General features: G+C 39.4%; 1 protein-coding gene across 10 annotated transcripts in view; it reads right to left on the minus strand.

Moving 5' to 3' along the window:
* The window catches only part of MYO3A (myosin IIIA), a 127,873-nt gene that overhangs the window by 37,457 nt on the left and 66,043 nt on the right, over positions 1-24,373 (minus strand). For 9 of the 10 annotated variants that reach the window (XM_037385723.1, XM_037385718.1, XM_037385719.1 and 6 more), the window contains exons 10-21: positions 23,730-23,829; positions 21,331-21,447; positions 19,126-19,230; positions 18,958-19,041; positions 18,003-18,205; positions 15,665-15,763; positions 15,450-15,564; positions 12,034-12,160; positions 10,804-11,014; positions 9,526-9,673; positions 1,986-2,139; positions 1,390-1,478 (exon numbers count right to left, since the gene is read on the minus strand). In XM_037385723.1, the coding sequence (XP_037241620.1) occupies positions 1,390-1,478; positions 1,986-2,139; positions 9,526-9,673; positions 10,804-11,014; positions 12,034-12,160; positions 15,450-15,564; positions 15,665-15,763; positions 18,003-18,205; positions 18,958-19,041; positions 19,126-19,230; positions 21,331-21,447; positions 23,730-23,829 (1,552 nt within the window). The other variant, XM_037385726.1, reaches the window with a different exon arrangement.

Here is a 24,373-nt window from a genome sequence, read left to right on the forward strand (position 1 = left end):
TTAACAATGCACTTGATTTCAACCATATTATGCAGGATTATCCATATGACTACAATCTTTCTGTCCCTTTCATATAATGCTGTACTGGATCCAGGACTTACCATTCTTTCTGGAGATCTCTGAATTAATTGTAGAAGTCGTCTGCAAAATCACAAACTGCATATTGACAAATCAAATCTCTCTAAAAATTCCAGGAATGGTGTACCTAACTCGAAATGTAGCTCCAAGGCTCTATCTCACTGATGCTGTAAAAAAAAAAATCCCACAAAACCCCCTAAACCCTGGCCTGTGAAGAAGGGTAAAAGATACTGGCATATTTGATTTAGAAAAAACCTTCACAAAACAACCCAGTAACAGTCATAAATTACAAAAAAGGCTTGTAAAGGAAGAGGAAATATAATTTTCTCCAGTTCCACAGTAAAAAGAACCAGGAGTAATGAACTTGCATCACAGCAATGGAGATATGTTAGACAGTAGGAGAAACTTCCTAATGAAAAAGCTTGTTGAACACTGGAAAGGGCTGATGGGGCACTGGTGGAACCTCTGTCTTCAGTGGCTGATATCAGGAATGGTACAGGAAGAGCTGGCTCTCTGCTCCTCAGCAGTGATACGTTATGCTGGTGAAGTGTAGTTCAGATGAGTTACTGCAGGCCTTTTGTAGCTGGCTGTCTTGCATGGGGCAAGTTATCTTCCATCAGCTGATGGGCAGTATGTTGCCTCCTTCCATGCCAGCTGCTCCAGCACTGCACAGACCCAATATAGTTTCCTATGTGAGACAGCAATGCCTACTCCATACCCTTTGAAGGAGCTCAAAAGGAGGTGGGAAGTCCTGCTTTCGTAAGGCAAAGTTTAAGTGACCAGTGGCATCTTGCTGCAGTGCGTCAGCAACTCCTGAGTTTGAAAGACACGTGCAGCAAGTCACCTTGTACAGGAGGGCAAGACACTGCTCATCAAATGAGTCAGAAAGCAGGGCCTGCACTATCTATCTGGCTGATGACAAAGTACAGAACTAAGTATGGCTGATGGGATGTAGGGGGTAGTAGAAAGAATGGAGGTAGATCCACAAAGCAGTGGGAACAAGCATGGCACAGGACTTTGAAGAACGAAGAGGAAGAGCAGAGCTGCATTACATAATGGCTACATTTCATTTCTTCTATAATACAGTCAGTTCATTTACCTGGTGACATTTACAAAAAATACACTCCTGCTAATGCTTTTTTTTTTGAGGGAAAATAACTTTTCAATTTACTTTTGATCTGTAAGGCACTGCCAACATTTCCATGTCAGGCCTGAATACATGAACATTGAGAACCAACCCAGATGACCTCTTCTGCTTCCTTCCAGCCCTACCATTTCACAATCCCCAACTAAAATCATTAGGGCGCTTACCTTTCCTGCATAATGGTAAATCCCAAAGGTTAGATCTACTCTTTTGGGCCTCCAAAAATATTTTGACTTCAAATTATCTTCAAATTTTTCTGAAAGGAAACACATATCTTACTGGAGTTACTGCACAATATTGTCTTCTGAAGCTGCATTCCTCTAAGGATATTGCCTGACTTCTCAGACAACACCGAGGCACAAAACGAACTCTGATGTTTTTAAGGAAAAACATACTATAATGGTCTTGTAATAAAAGGAACTAGATAGAGAATATGGGAGCTCTTGGATCAGTCACTTACTTGTACCAATTTTTTTCTGTGTGACCTCAGAAAATTGTTTGCCTTTCTAAGCTTTGGATCTTCATATATTAAACAATGTAGTAATCCTTCCTAAGGATTCCTTGGGGAATTGTGAGGGAACACCAACTGATTGAGGGCCTCTGTGTTGTAGACTAAAAAGTATGAGGACAACAAGCTCATATAATTGCTATAGCATGGGCATTGTTACTGGATGTTATCAGGTTTTGTTTGCTGCTGGTTAAAACTCTCATCTGACACTTTGCACATACCATAAAACCATAATAAAATAAGCCATATACTTACCTACAAGTGTCTGATCTGTTGCTTGTGGGAATCGACTTTCCTCATCCAGCAAGGACAATAAACCCATTGGTTTCTGCAGGAACATATCTAAGAGGGGCCTGTTGTCCTCGTATTCTATAACTCTTGCATCAACACCTTCATATAGGTATTCATTCTGCAACAAGCATCAGAAGGCAAGTTTTGTCTACGTAGACAGAAACACTTCAGAAAATAATTCACAGACTTAATTGTAGCAAATGAAAACTACATTGAAAAAGTGTGCTCCAGGGCTAAAGACATCAAGGTTTTACAGGAACAAATGTCGGTAGGGATTTATCACACTGTCAGGCTATAGATTTTAATTTCTCTTTGGATAGGCAAGTGCTTCCTATGGTACAGTTGGTAAAGCAAGATGCTTTCCGGGAATACACAAGAATTAAAGAAACAGTTGAAGAAGACTGAATGTTTGCAGATGGAGATCTCAGTGTATATTTACTTCCCTGGTCTCCAACGTAAAAAATGATCTCTTCATCTTTTAGAGCTACCTTTACTTTCCCAATTTGTTGCTCAGATCTATATGATGTACAGCGGCCAAGATTTACAAAAGTGACTACAGGTTACAGAAGCCTCACTTGTGTGATCCCTCTCCTCAGACACCTGGAAAAGTTCTTATATGGAGAAGAATGGTGCACACAGTTTATAATAATTAAAGAATGGTGTACATACTTACTAAAAATGAAATAAATTGTCTCAGGTTGGCCTCTACAACATTTTCACTCCTTTTAAGGAACTAGGGAAAGGTATTCAGCAAGATTAAGAAACAATAGAAAAACTAGTGGGTCTTCTGTGGTTTATTTGTTTGTTTGTTTGTTTGTTTTTTCTCCTGAAAACTGCAAGTATCTTTGGATTTCTACCAGACTTAGAAAAACCTGGTAACAAATGCTGTGTCCACAGTGTGATGCCAAGTTTTTATATTGAAAATAATATAAATTATATCTGAAGAATACAAGAATTACTTTCTTTAATCCTTCATCAAGGCAGAGGACAGATTTACATTTACCAAGAGAAGAATGCTCTGGGGATCGCCACCCCTCCGCTACTGTCACCTGCATTACATAATGCAGTAGCAGTTATCCACTGCACAGTGCTCCCACATACACCAAGGCTGCCTTCAGTCCTCTGTAGGCTATACTATGAAACACATAATTAGGCCATTTGATCTACTTTAAAAAATATGCCTCTTCCAAAAGATAGGACTCTATAGAAGTGTTACGTTAATGCATGGTGTTAACAACATAGTTGTGCTATCCTGAATTCATTGTGAGAAGAATGTCATAAACATGAATGACAGCTAATATTAATGAGTTCAAAGACCTCTAACCCTGAAAGACCTCTCCTTATGTGTCATTTACTTGAGTCTGAATGAATGAAGAAGGCAATATATTGAGCAGTTTGAAAAGGAGTTAACTGCCATATACACCAGAAAAGCACATTATTTGACTTCATACCTCTTAATCTCTTAAGTCAGAGATAAACAACGAAATGAATAAAATCAATAACACCATCCTGGAAATACACACCAAAATAAATAAATCTGCTGATTCATTTGAAAGAGAACACAGAATATATACCTAAACCCTTCCAGTATCCAGACTGATCTAATTTTGCAAGACACTTTTAACTCTAAGGATAGGTTATGGCTCAGTTTATATCCTGTATAATGGTGTAAGTAAGAATCTCTGCTACAGCCCCATGAAGGCTCCTCAGCTCATAACATTAACTTCATTCATGTCTCCCCTGGAGCAGTGGGCAGGTGGAGTTTTGCTTTTTATTTTAATCAATGACCTGAGTAGTAGCAGAATATAGGAGAATAATAAATGTATCACTGATATAGGAAAGAAGTTAATTACATACCTGTAGGAGCCAGTGGCAGAAGGGAATGAGTCTGTGTTATCTCCTAAACAGAGCACTGGAGTAGGGGCACCTTAACCAAGGGCCGCTGCTGTACTGACACACAGATGTTATGTTCGTGAAACCAGCTGTTACTGCTTAGGATTACCAAGAGTACACTTATTTAGGGGCAAAAGGGAAGAGATTGCTTAGGATGAATCTATCAGAGAAGAGTGTTTCTGTGACACTCAGACATCCTCAAACAAGCTCTCACAAACAGCCTATCTATAATGATTAACTTTTTCCAACTTCAAATGTTGTGAGAGAGGCTGGTTTAGAGAGCTGGAAAAAGAGTTCTCCTGGGAACTGAAAGGAGGTCTGTAATAGCTGTACTACTACACTGTAACAGAAATGTCTGCTCTCCTCCCTGCCTGGCCAGTGCCCGGGGCCTGACCTCCATGCCTGCAGCTTTTGTGACTGTTCAGTCTTTTGTGTGTGCACCTTAACAACTGAATGAGTGTCAGCACTGACGGTTTCGGTAATGCTGCCGTCTGCCCAGCAGAATATGGAAGGACTTCACTCCATCACTTCCCATGGGCTCCTGGAGGATGGCTGATAAGCAAGTCTTCCAGGCACCAGTGTGACAGATGGCTCAGAAATAAGATATCACATCACATTTTCTTATGCAATGCTGGTCTTCAACCATATTATTAGGATACAAGCAGCAAGGATAAAAGCCTAATGATGCACATCATAAAACTGTAATGAAATGGATCCTATTTGAATTAATAGGTTGAATCAGCTACAGGATTCTGTAATCCCCCATAATGTTTTATGACAAGAAAGCTTCTTAAAACAGCAGCTGCTCATTGAAATTCTAAAACATAATCCACTAGAAAGTATTCCTGTGGATGGGATGTCAAAAGGAATGACTGAGTTAGTTACACTAATACTTGGGCTCCTATCTCAACTTCATATTACATGGTATCTTTTCTGTTATCAAAACTAGGTAATATTAGCTTGTGCAACCTGTTTTTACTTAATAACAAAAGAATGATTAAAGACATTAGGAAATCGTCTCCATGTTTAATTAAAAAAAAAAGTAATGGCATTTTACTGAGAACATGGTATCATGATATTTTGATATAAACGGGAACACCAGCAACTTATTCAGGATGAACCTTTTCCAGTTTAAACTAGAAAATTAAATCGTCATATGAATGTAAAATACATTTAGTGCAAAAAGTAGCATCCTTCCAACTGACAGTAAACTTGCCCCTTTCCAAAATGTTTTAGGTATTTGACGTTACTGCTTTTACTTTTTATGAAATAATCACAAGCAAGAAAGAAATGGGAAGGCTGCCTTACTAGACAGTGTTACCTGCAGATCACGGAGCTGACAGAATTAACTTACATCGGTACCTTACATGTAAGGGAGACACCTTGAAGGACAGCACTGAAGGTGAAAAAGTTATGCTTTGCTTAATATCAACCTAAAAAAGGCTTGTGCTGGCATTCATTCCACTTAACTGTAGACACATAAAAGAAGTGGCGCAGTTGAGAGCCTGTATTTCCTCCCCCATCCGTGGAGACAGAGATGTATCTATTTGTCCCTAGTGACTATTGGGAATCTAAACTACTTTTACCTTAAACTATACTCCTCCACTTCAGCCTTTCTGTTAAATTGGGGAAAGGATATTGCATTCAGGGCTAAAAGCCTTCATTCTTAAATTCAAGCATTAAGTCAACAATAAAGAATAAGTTCCCTCAGTTTTGACTTGTCTTCTCCACATCGGCACGCAGACACTCTGCTCTAGCGGACACCATGAGCCTTGGGCAGTGACAGTACCACTGTTCTTTCCTACCACTTCTGAGGCCGTATTTTTGCAGGCCACGCTTCCCAGGAAGGCAAAACTATCAACACTTCTCAGAAAAGAAACCACTGATAATGCTAAAAACACATCACCTGAAACACCAAAAGCCCAATTCAGCCTTGCGAATTCATTTACTATTTGGCTTCACTGCTCAAGTTGCCAGAAAATGATTCACCTCCCCTGGATCCATAATCGCTGCTTGTTAGGTTGACATTGGTTAATCGAGAACAAGACTATAATCAAGTGATTTAGGCCTTGACTTCCCACTAGATACATCAAATTTCATCTAATTGCATGTGTCATGGAATTGAACAGGGCAAAACAAGGAAAGAAATGAAGAAATAATGTACCTGTAAGTTTTACCTCTCTTGAGGGAGGTGTGAAAGAAATTAAACTGCAGTATTCCTTGGGTAGAACTACAGGGTGCAATGCAGTGTCATGTCAGAGATTCCTGAGATGGCACAGAACGATCCCACACATCTGTCTCACATTGCACAGGGGTGTGGAGAGATACTAGCCTGGGAGCCCAGCATCAGGACAGCTCCATCAGTGTGGCAGTCAGCTTGGGCTAATGCAAGTCAGCGCGAAGGTCTCTGTGACTGCTGGCATCAGCCGCCTTCTAAACATAACTCCTGCCTTCTAGTATTAAAGTCAGGCAGACACACAGCAAAGGCCAGCAGCCATCCTACTGTTTGGCTTTTACCTAAGTGATACTTTGTATCATTAACAAGAATAATTTCAGTCACATGATTTTGAAAGTATTTCCTTTTTTCCCCATGAATAGAAAATTTAGTAATTATACCTTATATTTCCCTGCAAATAGTTTTCTCTTATTTGTCTGCAGGGAAGGCTTGTACTTACAATTAAAGTACATTACTGGTGCTAACACAGGTGAGTCCTTACAGTGAACAGAAAAGATTCTGAAGCCACCTGCCTTCTCGAAGGCTGCTTTCTTGTGATGTAAAACTGGAACCATCCCATTATACATAAGTGAACATTGATGTCCTATAATGACTATGAATCATACTGCAAATCATCCCGTGCCATTGGGCTGTAAGGCAGAACAATACATTTGTCATTTCCTGGCTCTGAAAGGAAGGGAATTTACACCCACGCTTGCACAAACTTAATCTATATTGTTCATTCTTCACTGCTGTACTACTACCTTTGGAGACTGCTACAAGATAATATAACGAAGTTTGATATAAACTGGTGTAGTGGTGTCATGTAAATTAAAGTAGACATCTACCTCAATTGGCATTACAGACAGAATGTGGACACTTGTATTAGGAATATTAGGATTGCTGTAAATGGAATATGAATGGAAATGAGTGTGTAAGTACCAGAAGAGTCTTAGAAGAATGGCCTGTGATTTGAATGAAGAACGTTTGTTCACAGCGATGAAATCAAGGGAAGTGTTGCTTACATCAAGATCAGAAGGCCTTCACTCACATAAAGACTGCGAGCAGAACGGAACACCCTCCAAATCTGACAACAGGCAGATGGCCGCAAGGTTAACAGCACATCACATACGCCTTTCCTTTTCCTACGAGACCACCAAGGAAACTGACTGTAGGCATAAAGGTGTACATGTTCCAAACAAGGAAAACCAGATAATAACCTTGCCTAAAGATTATGGAGGCTGAAGTAAATAAGGTTCTGAGGCAAAGAACTGTCCCATAAAAACTGGTGATTGCTAAAGGGCATAAAAGATCTGTCCAAAAACTATTTCAGCAAGAAGAACCTAAGAGACATGATGAAGACTTGCCAGCTGGTGTCCTTTGTTCTCTGTGTTGCTCACAAATGATCCTGGTCACACCACTTAAACACACACATCCCAGTGCTTTCCTGGGTGTGAGTCAATGAAATCTATGAGAGAATGAGTGGGAGCAGGTAAAATTGACATACTTAGAGATCGTGTAAATAAAGGTCACCTTTGCCGGCCATAAGGTCTGTAATTGTCATACTAATTTCATACAGGGAGAAATGAGTAAGCTGTATGTTGCCAAAATCAGAAGTTCATTTTTTCCCTCATCTCTTCAGTAGCAAAATAACCACCCTGACCTCTCTGCAGCAAGGCACGCGCAGGAGAGCAAACTGTTGCTGCTAGATGGTGACACCACAAACCTCTGCATGAATATAGGTCTGGCCAAAATGTTCTGTATTAGGATATCTAGAAACAAGTAGAGGCAGATCACACTGAACAGGACCAAAGTCTAATTCAAAAAGAGAAGGAATATTAAAACAATATTTGCATGTACAGGGATAGGGTCAGGAAAGCCAAGGCGCATCCATCAGCAGCAAAAAGGCAACCAGGGAAAATGTGGGCCTGCTGCTGAACGAGTGTGGATGACACAGAAAAGGCTGAGATACTTGATGCCTTCTTTGCCTTGGTCTTGACTGATAATCCCAGGTCCCTGAGACCAAAGGGAAAGTCTGAAGCAAGGAAGACGCCCTCAGTGGTATAGGATCAATTAGGGAACATTTGAGCAAAGTAGATGTACACAAGTCCATGGGACCTGGTCAGTGCCTGGATTTGACAGGAATAAATAACGGTGCTGCAGCCTGTACTATTTCCATCTTCCAGCTGTAAGAAACAGCAGTAGCCAAGCACTCTTTTTTTTAGTGTGAATTCATGCACTTTGGAAAGAAGATGCCTAAGCAATTACAGTAGTTCTGGCTAATTTCTCTCTGACTTTTAGATGGTATTAAAGACAAGAAAATACCTGTGACTCAGAATCTCGCACATAAATTATAAAAACAACTACAAGGTCTCAGACTGCAAGACAGCATTTCCTGAAATAGCTGGAAACAGGATAAAACATTGATCATAGAAAAAAAAAATCATTTTACACATAGATATATACACCTCTAGACTGACACATGCACGTAGACACTTGCATACATAGACACATTCCAAACTTTTATCTGTCTCTTCCTTAAAACAAGCAGTGATTAACACTAATGAAACACTTTTTCTACTAATAATTAAAATCAGTATTCAGACAGATTTTCATCTATGTATCATAAACCCCAATAATTTCAATAAACCACAGAAAGTATTATTTCACCTAAAATTTGAATGTTGAATGTTCTGCTCATACAGAATTCTGAAATATTTCTATTTTCAGCAAGATTAATATTTTTTCCCAAATACGTTATTTTTTTCAAATAAAAATATTGAATAAAGATTTAAAGATAGCTAATTACTATGGAATTATTTAAAAATTTGAGGTGATTTTTTTGAGGTTTTTCAGTATTATCTTCAATTTCATAAACTTTTATAATTACAACCCTATTTCTTTTCTCTGTTTTACATCAAATTATTTAGATTTAATGCATCATTATTTAGCTTAGACGAACTAGTTCCTGAATAAGAACAAAATAATGTTGAGATTTTCAGTTTTAATAATGGAATTTCAGTGTTCATTAAGGTTATTAGCAAGCTATTATGAACACTGCACTTTAAAAATTATGTTACCGCTCATTCATTTTTTTATTGTAAAATCATACATTACATCACTCATGTTTTTCCTCAAGAAAACAACTGCATTTGCATCAAATCAACTATCACTGTGTTATGTTGCTTAGATACTGTAAATTTCAAGTTCAATGCATTTTATGTAAGCATTTCACTTGCAAATAGCAAGCACAGCTTCACAGAACACACACTCAGAAAACATTTGTTATAATCTGCAGTTTACAACCTATTATGGAGAAGGAGCAACGTAGTTTCTTCAGACAAGGTTTTATATGTTAAGAAATATTAAAGCTTTATCAAAATATTCAACACATACCTGTTCCCAGGCAAAGACATGTTGATTGAAGTAGAACTGAATTTGTTCATTGGCAATGTTGATACAAAGTTGTTCAAAAGAATTTTTTTTGAAATTCTCAAAGCCAAAGATATCAAGAATTCCAATGTTCAAACCATCATCATTTCCACTGCAAAGATTAAATAAACTTTCTATTGTTGCATCTTATTTTACACTAACTAGCTTCGTTATTATTTCACAAAAGGAAATAAAGGGCCAAATCTGTACACCAGTTAAACAGGGTAATTTTTGCTACATTAGATATCTCTTAAAATAACAATATTTTTTAAAAAAATACAATAAATGCATATCAATTCAAAGATGCCTGTATTTGCAGACCAGATACACTGAATCACATAATGACCGACTCAATTGATAAGTGTATAGAGGATTTACAATTTTATTTTTAAACTAGTATTTGCTAGTTATTATTCTACTGTAAAAAGCTGACTACAGTACAGAAACAAGATGTAGTTATTTTTGTTTCTCTTGTAATAAAACAGGCTTTTCTTACAAGCATCTTGAAATTAAAGATTGCTGTCATCAAATATTATTTCTTCATATTACTTTTTCACAACAATTAAAACTGCCTATTTTCACATGAAATTCAAAAGAATGAAAAGCTAAACCTTTTATGCATCTAAATAACAACTTTAAGGACCAGGGTGTGGCATGAACTTAAATTACCAATTAAGGTCTAAAGAAGTACTATTAGTAAAAACTTCAGTTTGAAATTTTACTTAAGGCATTCTGAGAGGTACATGGTCATTTCTGCAACTGGAAAAAAGCTTTAATATTTGTATTTATTTGCTGAAACAAAAATTTAAGGGGATATAATTTTATATCAAACTGAAGTTGTGTTTGGAAACTACTCTCACAAATATATGAAACCATGCTCATAACAAAAATGACAGAAGCATTGGCACCAGCACAAATACGAGCAAATTTGACCTATGTAATCAACAGATGAATGTCAAAAGTTGACCCTGGAAAAGTATAAAGGAAAAATAGTTAGTATGTAATTTTCAAAAGGTTAAATAAGCAATGGTCAAACATGAAAACGCCAGATGCTTGTGCTATCCATATCCACTGTATCTTCACTGCATACTACGAATAGAATAAAAACTTCTTTTTTTTTTTTAACATGGAGATGTCATGAACAAAAGGTAGCAGACAAAAAGTAGATGAGAACACCAAATGCTCTAGTGTAGACAATATTATTCCCACAGAAAATCTTTATTCTGGAAAAGCTTTTTTTACCTTAAATGTTTGTCAGGTTTGAGTAAAGTGTTGATGCGATTGACTATCCAGCTAAAAAGGCGCCCGTAGAGTGCTTTGGCCATGGCATCTCTGACATCAGTGGCTTTTTCCACAGTGTTGGGACGAATAATTGTTTCTCCTCGAGTCACTACACAGTGAGAGGTGAGGGCCTCTTGCAGTTCATCTGCCTGAATACACAGCAAGGATGCACCTAGGAAGGAAGGTCACAGGCACAGCTCAGAGGCAGATTTTGGAAGTGAAAATACGCATATCTGCAATCAAAGCTGGAAGTGCAACATATTATGAATAAGGGCCAAATCAAAGTCTTGAACTATGACTAATGCGGGCGTTCATGCCAAACAACTGTCAATATTTAATCTAGTCACCAACCTTCCTAGCTTCCACTGCAGTCATTAAGTCATTCAAAGCAGAGGCCTGTAGGTTTTAAATTGCTTTATTAAGGAGGCTTCTAAATTGCTTTATCAAGGAGGTTATTTCTCCAAACTGTCTACAGAGAAATGCTAGGGAATCTAGGTGACCATGTCAGGAGTATGTAAATTGTGAGGTGTGACTATCCCTCTCAGTTATAATCCATCCATATAAGCCACTGCTGTCCTCCTCCTGCTCCAAAATCGGGGTTCTTCTTTCCCAGTTCCACAATATTTTTCTATCTATGGTAGGAAAACATGCAAGAAGATAGCATAAGGACTTCATTATCTCCCCACTTGTAGTTACTGAGAAAGAGTAGTAACTTTCTTAATAATCTTTGCCCCTTTCCCTCCTCTGTATCCTGGCAGCCTACAGTGTAAGGTTTCCCTTCCAAAGAATTAGTGAGCCATATCTCAACAGGCACAAGTGGGGAACAAGCAATGACTATCTGAGAAAGAAACTGGGAAAAAAACCTATTCAATGTGTTAATGAGGTTCTCCATCAAATGTTCAAATAACCTTGGAAAAAATCCAAAGATTTTCTTTTCAAGCATCTGCAGTATTAGTCATGTTTCCTGAATACCAGTGAACTGGTTAGTCAAATAAGCTGCATAACATGGAAGATGTTTTCTTTTTGCATTTGAATTCAGGTGGGCTTGGAATTAATCTATCTTCAGCATTTAATTATTCTTGCAAAATTTCAATGTGAATACAGTTTTCATGGATAACTCTCCTGCAACAAAAGAAATTCACTACCAAAACACTAACGGAAACCAATCTTAAATCAAGAAAAAACACTCACAATTCTCAAGGGCTACTGGATTGGAAATGTTGCTCTTGTCAATCATATGTTCAGATACTACTGCAGAAAATTCAATGTTACCCACATTTAAAATGGCAGCCAGGACACTGTACACACTTCCAAGTTCCTGAAAAGTATATTAAAAAAGATGCAATAGTTAACAGCCAGATAGATTTGTCACTTTGGTTTGTGCAATGGGCATGTGTGCGTGTTGTTTCCTGTTGTCTGCCACATGCTTCCTACTTTTAGGAATACTGTTCTCAGCAGTTATTCCCTGTTCTGTACTCAGCATAGTCTTTCAAGTCTAAGACACCAAAGAGGGCAAGACAAACTATAACCTAATCTTTCTTCCATACTTGTCAACAGGACATGATTGACATGGAGCAGGGGAAGCACAAAACAGTGGTGAACATAATCCTCTTACACAGAAAGAACTCAGAGGTTATTTATATCCACCCTTGACCATGTCTGCAGGTACAACCATGTCTAAAAAATAATACCCAGATCAACAAAACCGTAAAAAAATCTGCATCTGTGTTTCTTGGAAACAAGGTACTCCAAATAATAGGTCTGCAACAGCTCCCACTGATGTCATCAGGAAAAGTTTCACTGGGAGAAGAGTGAGACCTCACATCTCTGATTTGGCAAAGCACTTTACCCCTCAAAATGTCAGTTAGAAACTGTGTACTCATCAAAGCACTTTAGTATGGACTTTAACATATTTAAATTCCAAATTATTTAGTAGGTTCTGAAGGGGATTCTGCCTTGAAAAAGGCTAATATTAGCCTGGACAGTGAAGAGATACAGACAGTACATTATTTTAAGTACTTATATATGGCAAATAAAATCATATTTGCAATTAATGAAATAATGATGTCATTGCAGGTTTGACTTAGTTTTGAACTGTGAATTTTCATCTGAACTGTGGACATCTGTATACTTGATGATCTGAGTATTTTCTACTCAGAAATGCTGAGGTGTTCCTGTAAAGCAGACAAGGTTTGAAGCTTGGAATCTGTGATACTATATATTTTGAGGCATGCAGTAATAGTGTATTTTTTAAATAGCAGGTTTATAAGCTTTACAGTAGTTTTATAAGAAACAGTTCTGTAAATTTGATTGGTATTTTATAATGATGGACTTTTCATAATTGCACAGCATTTTATTCCCTCATATTCAATAGTTTGCTGGTATCATGTCAGGCATCATTTACTCAGATAAAATCCTTAATTGCTTTAGAATTCTTGATCTTGTTTTCAACACTTTCAGAAGTTAATCTAGCAGTTAATAAATTAATTAGTCCAGTGACAGCAAGACAAACTAGATAAGCTCACTCTAAAAAATTATGCTCAGAATAATTGGCACACAATTTACCTGGGTTTTAAGCTTAGGGACACAGATGAAATGCAAAGAAATACATAGCTTAACGTCTGCTGTTATGCTGTGTACAGTACGTATAGCCTTTTCCAGTGTGTTTGAAATCTGGCTTGATCTGTCTCATACAGCATGATTACTGTCCACCTCAGACAGTCTTTTCCTATTAATTTTGCCATGCAGACTGAAATTAAAACAGTGTGATTTTAAGATGGGGAGTAGTGACAGCAGTTTCTATTAAAGCCTGCCAATCCATTAAAAATAAAAGAAATAAAGCTTTGATTAATTCTCAGTTTTAGTTAAAGTGGAGAAAATACTCTGTCCAAGGTTTTCTGCCAATAAAACATGGAACATGCTTCTATAGAACTTCCTCTGTGCACTGGGATGCATGTCAAAGCTTAAGGCTGTGTTACTAAAAAGTGATCTTAGAAAAGGAACTCATTGTCTTACAGTATCTTTTTGTCACTGAAAATAAATTGTCTCGGCACATGTATCCTATATCAAAACCTCAGTGGGGGAAGAAGACTTCTCTGTTCCTTCAGTCTTGCAAACACAGCCTCAGACAGGCTAATTCACCCTGTGGAGAATGTAAGACAGGCTAATGCAGATGGGGCTCACATGTAAACAGTTGGTTCCTATGGTACTCAACCTGCTTCTGAAACTGTGGGGGTTCTACAGGTAGATAATTCTTTAGAGATTCAGCTCACAGTGGCTTGCTGAATTAATCAAGTGAAGATCCATGCTAGAACTGCACAATGCAGCTAGTGACCTAGTTCTAAGTGGATCTTCAATATGAAAGGAAGGTCTCTTTTGGATGGTCAGGATTATTGTCTTCGTTCATCCAAGTGAACAAAAGAACTGGGAACAAAACCAGACTTGCTGCTTTTCATGGTATAAATTAGGACTTATCAAGGTCTCTGGTGCTGTGACAAAACTGCTGTCAGCGCTGAGCTGTGCATATCCTTCCATGCTGCTTCTGGAAAGATGAAAGTACAGGTGTGAAAGGATGTGCTAGTACAGGTGTGATATTACTAACTGCAGTTGCAAATAAGCATGTAGAGGAGAAAGAGACTGTGAATGCCACCGCTACTATGACTTAATGCAAAACAAGTATGGAGGAACAGAATAGATTAATAAATCTGTTCTGCTAGCTATTCAAATATTTACATTGAGGGAAGCCAGAAATATTCAACTGAAGTGAGTAATCTTCTGTGAAAAGCTCCTTAAAACATGCAGTTTTGTCGAAGAAATTAAAAAAATACATCCACTTTGCAGCGCTAGTGCTATATTTCACAGATGCTATATGGATCATAGTCCTACTATCATTTGTGATAAAGTTAGTCAGTGGTAAACTACGGCCATGATGCACCACTTCTCCCAGGAAGAGAGAACTAGGGTGCAGGATGAGGTTTCCTTCCCTTGCATCCTACTCTAAATCCAGAGGCCTGTTTTTATTTTAATTACACCAAAGACAGCCTGAGGAGAGGGGGTTTAATGGCCAGCAGAACAATGATATGACCAGTTAATGTTTAGTGATGAGATTCACTCCAATGGGATGTAAAAACTTCATTTTACTTTACCCCTGGAGTTGTGAAAATGTAATGAGTTCATCAAAACTCAGATCAACTCAATGAATTTTTAGGACTCTCACCATGGACTTAATCTTAAAACAGAGATGAGACTCATATTCACAGGCCTAAAATTATAGGCTAATAAATAGTTACAACATAATTTTCTATGCATTTAATTTGTAAAAGCCTTTTTTTCCCAATTACTAAGCTGTGCTGTGTTCATTGATTTCAAAGTCTTGTTGACTAATACAATTTTATTAGTTTATCAATGCCATGAAACCTTAAAAATTTAAATGCGGTAATATAACAGTAAGTTGATCATGCAATATCCTAAAACATAAACACACTACTGCTAAATGAATAAATTAACAAGGGATATTATTTGAATGCTTTATACAAGCTTTTCCTGATCAAGGTAGCTATTAAAGTTTACAAAACAAAAAATAATAAAAAAGGGTTATCAGCACTCACCTCCAGTGTAAAACCTATGACTTTAAAGCACTGTTCAATTGATTCAAACTGAGACTTATAAAAGCTATTGTTCATGAAATCTTGCACTATTCTGAAATGATCATTCTGCAGATATCTGAAAGAGTTGATAGATACAGAGTTAGAATGTAAATGAAGTTGTGAATTCAACACCGCATTCCTTAGTAATCAATTTAAGTAAAAATAAACTCCATTACCTGGGAGGTCTATATTCTGGCAGTTTATAATGTGCCAGTTTTTTCTTTTCCGCCAGACCAGCATAAATATAATAAAAAATATGGAAATTTTTCTCTCCTCTGAAACAACAGAAACAACGAACTGCTTTAGTAACATAACTGTTACACTTAATGATGACATACATGCTATTATTAAATAGCTATTTTAGTAACAGGCAAGGCTCATGCAAACTGACAGAGGACTCTGAAAGAAGCTTTATTAGACAAGTTCCTGTGAAGTGAACACCCTTTCCGTGCCATTGTATACTTGTTTCGAAGCTGCCAGGGTGGCTGCTCAGAGCTACAACCAGTTAAATGCTGCTCTGCCTTTGATGCAATTGGTAGATGCTGGGTGAGATACGGCATGTTGCTCACCACTAGCATTAAATGGGCTGCTTAACTTCCAGTTATTTTAAAAAAATCTTCTGACCATGGGAGAGCTATACACTCCTGTTTCAATGAATCCAGTATGTTTGCTGTGCCCTTTAGCCCTAAACCAAGCACATAAGCAGACATTCAGCAAAAGGCCTTATGACTTGGCATCCTTTGCCTAACAATTAGGTGCCCAAACCCAGGACAGGAGGTTTATTGCACATCCAAGGTTCCTGTGCACCTTAGGAGGAAGAACTAGATGCTTAGATGGAAATTTGCAACCACCACTGAACCTTGAGATAGCCAAGTCAGTCACTATGAAACGGCAAAAAGGAATTGTGTTCAAAGCCCTGCTTTCTGCATGGACTGAGGTGTGTCTCAGGAGCACCATTACGTGCGTCTTTGAAACAGGATCAGAGCCCAGTACACTCCTCTCTACATGGGGGGTGCCAAGATCAGAGTCCAGGGCCAACTTAGTTTGCATATTTTACTGTGGACAGTCAGTAATAGAGACCAAAATCAATTTAAGGAGTAGAAGCAGATCTCTTATCTTCCCCCTTTGTATCTTAACCATTATGTTGCAGAGCCATGCTTTGCACACTCTCTGAAACCTCACTGTGTCCTGATGGTTTGTGCATTCTCTTGGAAAGGTAGGAGAACCTGTAGGTTCAAAATCTCTTGGCTTGACATAAGTCTGGAACTTGGGTCTCCCTTTTCTGGGTAATCAGTCACCACTTTTCCGCAAAAAGTCATTCCTAGCTCTCCACGTGAGTTTGGGAGTCAGGTTCTCCCAAACAGCAGAACAGACTGCCCTTGCAATGCAGGTACCTGAACGCCCGCTCACTGCCCTGGCACAGCCACAGGGACCAGCCACACAGAGACCTCAGGGAAGAGGCTAACATGCTCCCACAACCAGCTTCAGCTGCCCTTGCAAGTTCACACCTTAAAATTTAACCTCCTACAGTGGCTCTCACGTTAAACTGTTTGGTGGCACTTTCTTGTGAATCCACACATCTAAACAGCTACCTAAATAGCATTTGAGGCATGTAAATTCTTCACTATCTTCCTGTCTCTGTGTGTGGCAAAATATAAACTGACAGTCACAGAACAAACACATGAAAAGTGATGAAAAAAGTGGTATTTTGAGAAAAAAGCTGATTTTATTCTGAAAAAGCAGTTTCTGTGCTTATGTTCAAACAGGGAAAAACCACAATTTCATAAAATTGCCTCTAACTTTAAATTTAGTGAAACATTCAAAGTGATACTTAGTGATACTTAGATACTTAGATCAGCAAGCAGAAAAATTTAAGTCAGTGACAACATTCCTTGTCTCAAATTCGGTTTTTCATATTGTTATTATGGCAGAAATAGAGTTGCCAAAATATTTTTTACTTGGATGTCCTGTATTTTTGGATAGAAAATACATGTCAATATTTTAAAATAACTGGAAATGCCATTTAATTTTACTGTCATTTTATGTTATGAGATCACACACATGACAGATGGATCTGTTCTGCATTTCGTCCATAACCCTTTCTAACCAAAATGGAAAACAAGCACGTTGCAAGCAAACAAACAAACAAGCTACAATATTAGAGGAAACGCAGAAGAAATAAATCCAAGTGATACACTTGACATAATACTTCAAAATTCCACAAAGACATTTATAACTAAACTATTAGAAAGTTTTTAATACTTTACACATTCTGATACACTTTATATATCATATATATATTTTCATGAGATTTGTTTAAATAACCCAGGAGGCAATGAAAAAAAAATCAGTAGTTTTCAGCTAACTTACAGATTTATAAACTATTCATATATCATTTATGAGAAAAAATCCCAGTACCTTATTAATTTTCATGTTTTGATCAAAGATAATTTCCTGCATTGTAGGCCTACTCTGTAACACCCAACTGAGGTAAAATGTAATTTTTATACTTACACTGCCTGGTGAACAACTCTGGATTTTTCAAGGAGATACTCTGAAATCTGGGCTCCTACTACAGTGCCACCACAAGTGAATTTCATTTCCAAATATTTTCCAAATCTGCTCGAGTTATCATTGATGATAGTGCCTGCATTCCCAAATGCTTCTACAAGGTTATTAACCTGGAGGATCTTTTCCTGTAGAGTCCTGTTATTAGCCTGGATATGAAAGATATTACTTCAAATTACCAGTAATCAGTCAAATATATTCATTTTTAAGTGTTTCTTTCCTCTTCTAGTTGTTATTGTAAAGTGTGATGTCATCAGAGCAGCCATTCCCATGTGACTCATATGGAAAGAAAGACGTATATATCATGAAAACTCTCAGAATACAGCAATCTGCAGAACTAATGGCTGGCTGGAAGAGATCACACACATAATGACAATGACACCACCAGAACTAATCAGTTTCTGTGGTCCAGCACTCTGCAATGGCCAGCCTGCTTTCAGGATCCTCGTTAGCATCTGCTTACTGCTGCACGGCACCTTACCAACGGATCAGTTTGCTTGTATCTCACCTGGGACATGCAAAAATGGCATTTTATTTAGACAATTATGGTGACCGCTTCCCAGAATGAGCATGTCCCACTGACAGCAATGTGGTTGTAGAAGGAGGTAAAAAGCTACAAAAGTACCGTTAGGGTGATTTGAAGACAATTAAACAAAGGACAAAGTCACAGACCTCACTGCAGTGGGTATTTCCTTGCGGAATCCCCAACACATTTTCAAGTGACCCTAGTTCAGGAGGGAGGAAGGGGTAGACAGATCTGCATCACGTTCCAATCTAACCTTACAGAAGTTCTTTGGAAAATGTACTACAGTCTTGCCCCCTTGCCAGTGCCCCGTCCATAGGTTCAGTCAACTAGGCATAAGATCCAAAGCCTTACAGAAGCATCCCCTTTGAAACATACCTTGCCCAGGACAGTGAGCTGCTGGACCAGAAGATGGGCACTTTGTGTCTTGCCAGCTCCACTTTCTCCAGAAATAACGATACACTACAGAGAACAAGAGCATGATTCTGAGCTCATTACGTATCTCTCAGCCTGACAATATAAATAATTAGGACACCTCATATATACCTGATCAGAGTTGTATGTCACCATGGACTGATAACCTATGTCAGCAACAGCAAAAATATGAGGAGGGTTGGCAGTCCGTTTGGCTCCAATATACAGTTTGGAATGCTAAGTGTAAGAAAAATGAAAATGTTATCAGTGCCCCTTAACAACTTTTTTTTTTTTAAAATCAGAACTTAGTTTTATTTTCAGATTAGTGTATAGCATGCTGAGGTTACCAGCAGTAATCCTTTCTGAGTGAGCTGTTACCACGCTCACTATACCATTAATCTGTATATAGTCAGTACTACAAGAACTGCTAAAAAAGACGAAACATAATTTGGTATGATGTCAGCCCTGATTATGCTATGAAACTCAAATTATTAGAAGAGAATTTAATGTTGCCAGACATCAAGGACCAACTTACCATAGAATCACAGAGGGGCGAGGGTTGGAAGTGACCACAGGAGACCATCTGGTCCAACCCTTGCTAAAGCAGGTTCACCTAGAGCAGCTTGCACAGGATCACATACAGGCAGGGTTTGAGTATCTCCAGAGAAGGAGACCCCACAGCCTCTCTGGGCAGCCTGTTCCGGTGCTCTGTCACCCTCAAGCTAAACAAGTCCCTCCCCATATTCAGACGGAACTCCCTCTGTTGCGGTTTGTGCCCGTTGCCCCTTGTCCTGTCGCCGGGCACCACTGAACGAGCCTGGCCCCAGCCCCTGGACACCTGCCCCTAAGGTATTTGGGTGCATCGGTGAGATCCCCTCTCGGTCTTCTCTTCTCCAGGCTGAACCGGCCCAGCTCTCTCAGCCTTTCCTCATCAGGGACACGTTCCAGTCCCCTCACCATCTTTGAGCCCTCTGCTGTACCCTCTCCAGCAGTTCCCTGTCTCTCTTGTACTGGGGAGCCCAGAACTGGACACAGCACTCCAGATGCGGCCTCACCAGGGCACAGCAGAGGGGGGATCACCTCCCTTGACCTGCTGGCCACGTTGGCCCTAATGCCCCCCAGGGTACCACTGGCCTTCTCGGCCCCACGGGCACACTGCTGGCTGACGGGCACCTTGGTGTCCAGCAGGGCTGCCAGGCCCTTCCCCGCAGAGCTGCCTTCCAGCAGGTCAGCCCCAGCCTGCGCTGGTGCGTGGGGTTACTGCTCCCCACCTGCAGGACCCTACACCTGCCCTTGTTGAACTTCAGGAGGTTCCTCTCTGCCCAGCTCTCTGGCCTGCCCGGGTCTCGCTGAATGGCAGCGCAGCCTCTGGGCTACCAGCCGCTCCTCCCAGTTTGGCATCATCAGCAACCTTGCTGAGCGCACACTCTGCCCCTTCATCCAGGTCGTTGGTGGATAAGCTGAACAGGACTGGACCCAGTACTGGCCCTGGGGAACACCGCTGGCTACAGGCCTCCAGCTGGACTCTGCGCCGCTGATCACAACCCTCCGAGCTCTCAGCCCACCTCACTGTCGCCCCACCTAACCCACATCCCTGAGCTTGCCTGTGAGGATGTTATGGGAGATGGTGTCAAAAGCCTTGCTGAAATCAAGGTAGACAACATCCACTGGTCTCCCCTCACCTACCCAGCCAGTCATTCCATCACAGAAAGCTATCAGATTGGTCAAGCATGATCTCCCCTGCGTGAATCCATGTTGACTACTGATAACCTTCTTTTCCTTCACATGCTTACAGATGACCTCCAGGATGGGCTGTTCCATCACCTTTCCAGGGATGGAGGTGAGGCTGACCAGCCTGTAGTTTCCTGGGTCCTCCTTCCTGACCTTTCTGAAGACTGAAGTGACATTGGCTTTCCTCCAGTTCTCAGGCACCTCTCCTGTTCTCTATGATCTTCCAAAGATGATGGAGAGTGGCTTAGCAATAACATCTGCCAGCTCCCTCAGCACTCAGAGGTGCATCTCATCAAGGCCCATGGATTTGTGGGTGTCAGGTTTGCCTAAATGATCTCATAATTTGGTCTTCCTAAACTAAGGGAAAGTCCTCCTTTCTCCATACTTTCTCTCTTGCCTCCAGGGTCTGGGAGTCCTGAGGGCTGGCCTTAGCAGTGAAGACTGAAGCAAAGGCAGTACCCAGTCACTCTGCCTACTCTGTGTCCTTTGTCACCAGGGCACCCACCTCATTCAGCACCCCACCCACATTTTCTGTAGTCATAACACAAATACTCGTATTTTAATGGAAACTTGTGTTACAAAAGAACCAAACCTAGATTTTCACACCTGTGAAGAATAAATATCTATGTTCCGAAATGGATTGACAGCAATGAGAATGTCCCCAACATATGTGTAGATCTGATCCTTGGCGTAACCTTTCTGCAACTGCTCTGTTACTGTATTCTGATGGAGAAAGAATAGGAACATTGAATCACACAGGGAAAAAAAACATTAGAAAATGCAGAAATTATTTATATAGTTATAATGAGTGAGGACAGATAGAGAAGGTATTGATAGTTAGGAATACAACTGTTTATGATCATAAATGAGTAACACTTTCAAACACACTGGTATTCCTAAATGCTTGTGTCCAAACTCACTTTGAACAATATATACTTATAGATCCCCAAGGGGCTGTAGAAAAATGAGTTAAGAAGTACTGCTTTAATTCAATTAATCAAAGGTTTCCATGAGACAGTCCTGTCTTCATTTCTAACACTACGGCTTCATCTAGCCCATCAAGCTAGAGCCATATGCTTGAATTCATAACTGCCATTACAGCTGCTCTTAACATTACTGTCATTTATGATAAGACACAAATGTTCAACTGTTTGGATCCTATTCATGTAAACAATCGGGCATCTTTCTATATAAATAACCAGCCTCTGCTGTGATTGTTCGTTGCTGCTGCAGAGCCAGTTCCCCCTGAACCAAGAAAAATAAGGTACCCAGTTTCTTGACATAACTTCCCTCAGCTGCTTCTGCATACAGAGCTGGGTATGTAAAGTGCCTCGTTAGGTTTCCAGTCAAAACAGGACGTGAGAACTGGATGAAGACATTCAAACCAGCCTCAAGACTATTCTGAGGTACATGTGAAAATATCCAGGCCCTATTTCCACTGGAACAGAATGACTGGCAGCTACAGAGGACTACAGAAGGATTGCTTTCCCTCCTCATCTATCTGTTCCCAGTGTTGTGCACTGTGTTCTCTCCAGTGCACTTAAAACCTGATTTCTCAACAACTGAAGAGGTTAAATTTCCTTCACAGGAAAACCTAAGGAGAAAACCTGGGTTTTCCATTGCCTTGATAAACTCTTCCCTTTTTTGGGTTTCAATGCTACATAGTTTTGGCCATAACTAGATTCCCATTAACAGAATTTTTAAGGGGAATTTCTGCCCTTTTTGAAATTATTTCTTGCACCAGTCTCCTGGTTTGCTCTTCTGATGGGGTTATACAAACTTCAGGAAAAGTTTGCATGGAACAGTTTTGAGAAGCTGCTATTAATATGTAAAAGAGGTTTGAAACTGTATTTGATTTAGTAACATATCACATAGTCAAATAATGCCTTTAGGTGGAGGCTTCCTGAGAACTTTCCTGAGAATGCTCCACCTCTGAAGAGGTAGGATTGGGGTAATCTTCCAGCTTGTCTTGTTTTTTTGTGTGTCTTCTCTTTAGCTCAGATTTTTTATATGCTTCATGGCAAAAGACAAAAAACAGTTTTGCTAGCATATGGCTATTCCCAATATTTAAAAAATGCTTAGATTTGAGTTTTGTGAAATAGACAAAGTTTGGATTAGCTCAGTAAATATTAACTAAACACTAAGCTACTATAACCCAACTCTTGGAAGATGGAAGATGTCTGTGGGCTGTTAACGTTATGCAGTTTACCAGCTCAAGAGCCATATTTAGTATTCTGGACTGACAAAGATACAATATACCAGAGAAGTTTCACAGATAAGAGAATGTGAATTACATTCTATGCACAGCCCGGTAGAGGAAGAATGACAGTTTCTTTACAACCACTGATGGCCTCTAAGACCTGCAGATAAAGTGCTGTGGCCTGATTCCTCTTTCTGGTTTTGAAGGTTAAAGCATAAATTATGCATGTTCCTCTGCTCCCAGTGGACTGATTTTTGAACTTTGACAAACCAGTGAGATTTGTAACCAGTAATTTCATCAAAAGTTCAACAGAAGACATTGACAGGATAGAGCCTCAGCAGACATGCATTGATCTCAATGCACCTCCACACCAAAGTAAGTCAGTGGGGATCCAGCCTAGGAAAGTATGGTAACCTAGTTTAAGACAACTCTAGATGTCCAAGCAACAGGGAAGAAGGTACTTGTACTTGGACCTGAACCAATTTCAGGTTAACATATAATTGCAAACTAGATATTTAGGTGTAATAAAATCCAGCAACATAAATCCTGTCAAGCAAATAGTGCTACAATACTGCTCGGTCTAAGGCTGTAACTGCAGAGCGTGTTTTAGCTTTGAGTTGGACTCACTCCTGACACAGTACATCTCATCTAAAATGTTTTCCATAAACTGGTAAAATGCCATTGTACACTTACACAATTGAAGTTTGACAATATAGTTGAACTTGAAAATCAACAGCACACTATTGTGTTTCAATATGTGATTACCTACCCCTCTTCAGGGAAGTGTGAAAAAGGAGGCTCTTACCTCATCCAGTACTTCCAGGGTTGCTAAATCATCTACTTCTTCCTGGTTTGAAACTAGTGACTTACTGTAGTTCCCTTTCTTTGTATGAATACGTTCAAATCTAGAAAAGACAGACATGTGATTTCCTAATGTAAGAAAACAGAGAAGATTTGCAACTGTAACCATCTTGAAGGCAATTCAGCCAAAACATTCCAGCTTTGCACTTTTCCAAATTCAAACACATGAATGAATGAATAACAGGACAGGATAGAACTCAGTGCAACACACTCGTACTTGACAATTCAAAATCTATGGTTTGATCCCACAACTGATACCATGAAGAAATTTTCCACTGTACAGATCCCTGCTTGATCACTCAAAGTCTAGAGCTATGCAGTACAGGGTAAGAAAGAACACATGTATAAAGCATCTAACAGTCAAATTCTGGCACCTACCTGAGAAAAGAAAAATGATCCAGATAAAGATTATATATATGAAAGATCCAGGGGTGTATGATGAAACAATATCACAAGAATGATGCAGACAAAGCACTCAGGATGGAAACACTTCTAGCTTAGTAATGACAATGCTCTAAAGCCTGGCTGAGATGACCACATTGTAGAGCAAAGTGCTACAGAACCACTAGGGTATGTGAAATACATCCT

Source organism: Falco rusticolus, chromosome 4 (genome assembly GCF_015220075.1).
Source record: "Falco rusticolus isolate bFalRus1 chromosome 4, bFalRus1.pri, whole genome shotgun sequence".
Classification (NCBI taxonomy): Eukaryota; Metazoa; Chordata; class Aves; order Falconiformes; family Falconidae; genus Falco; species Falco rusticolus.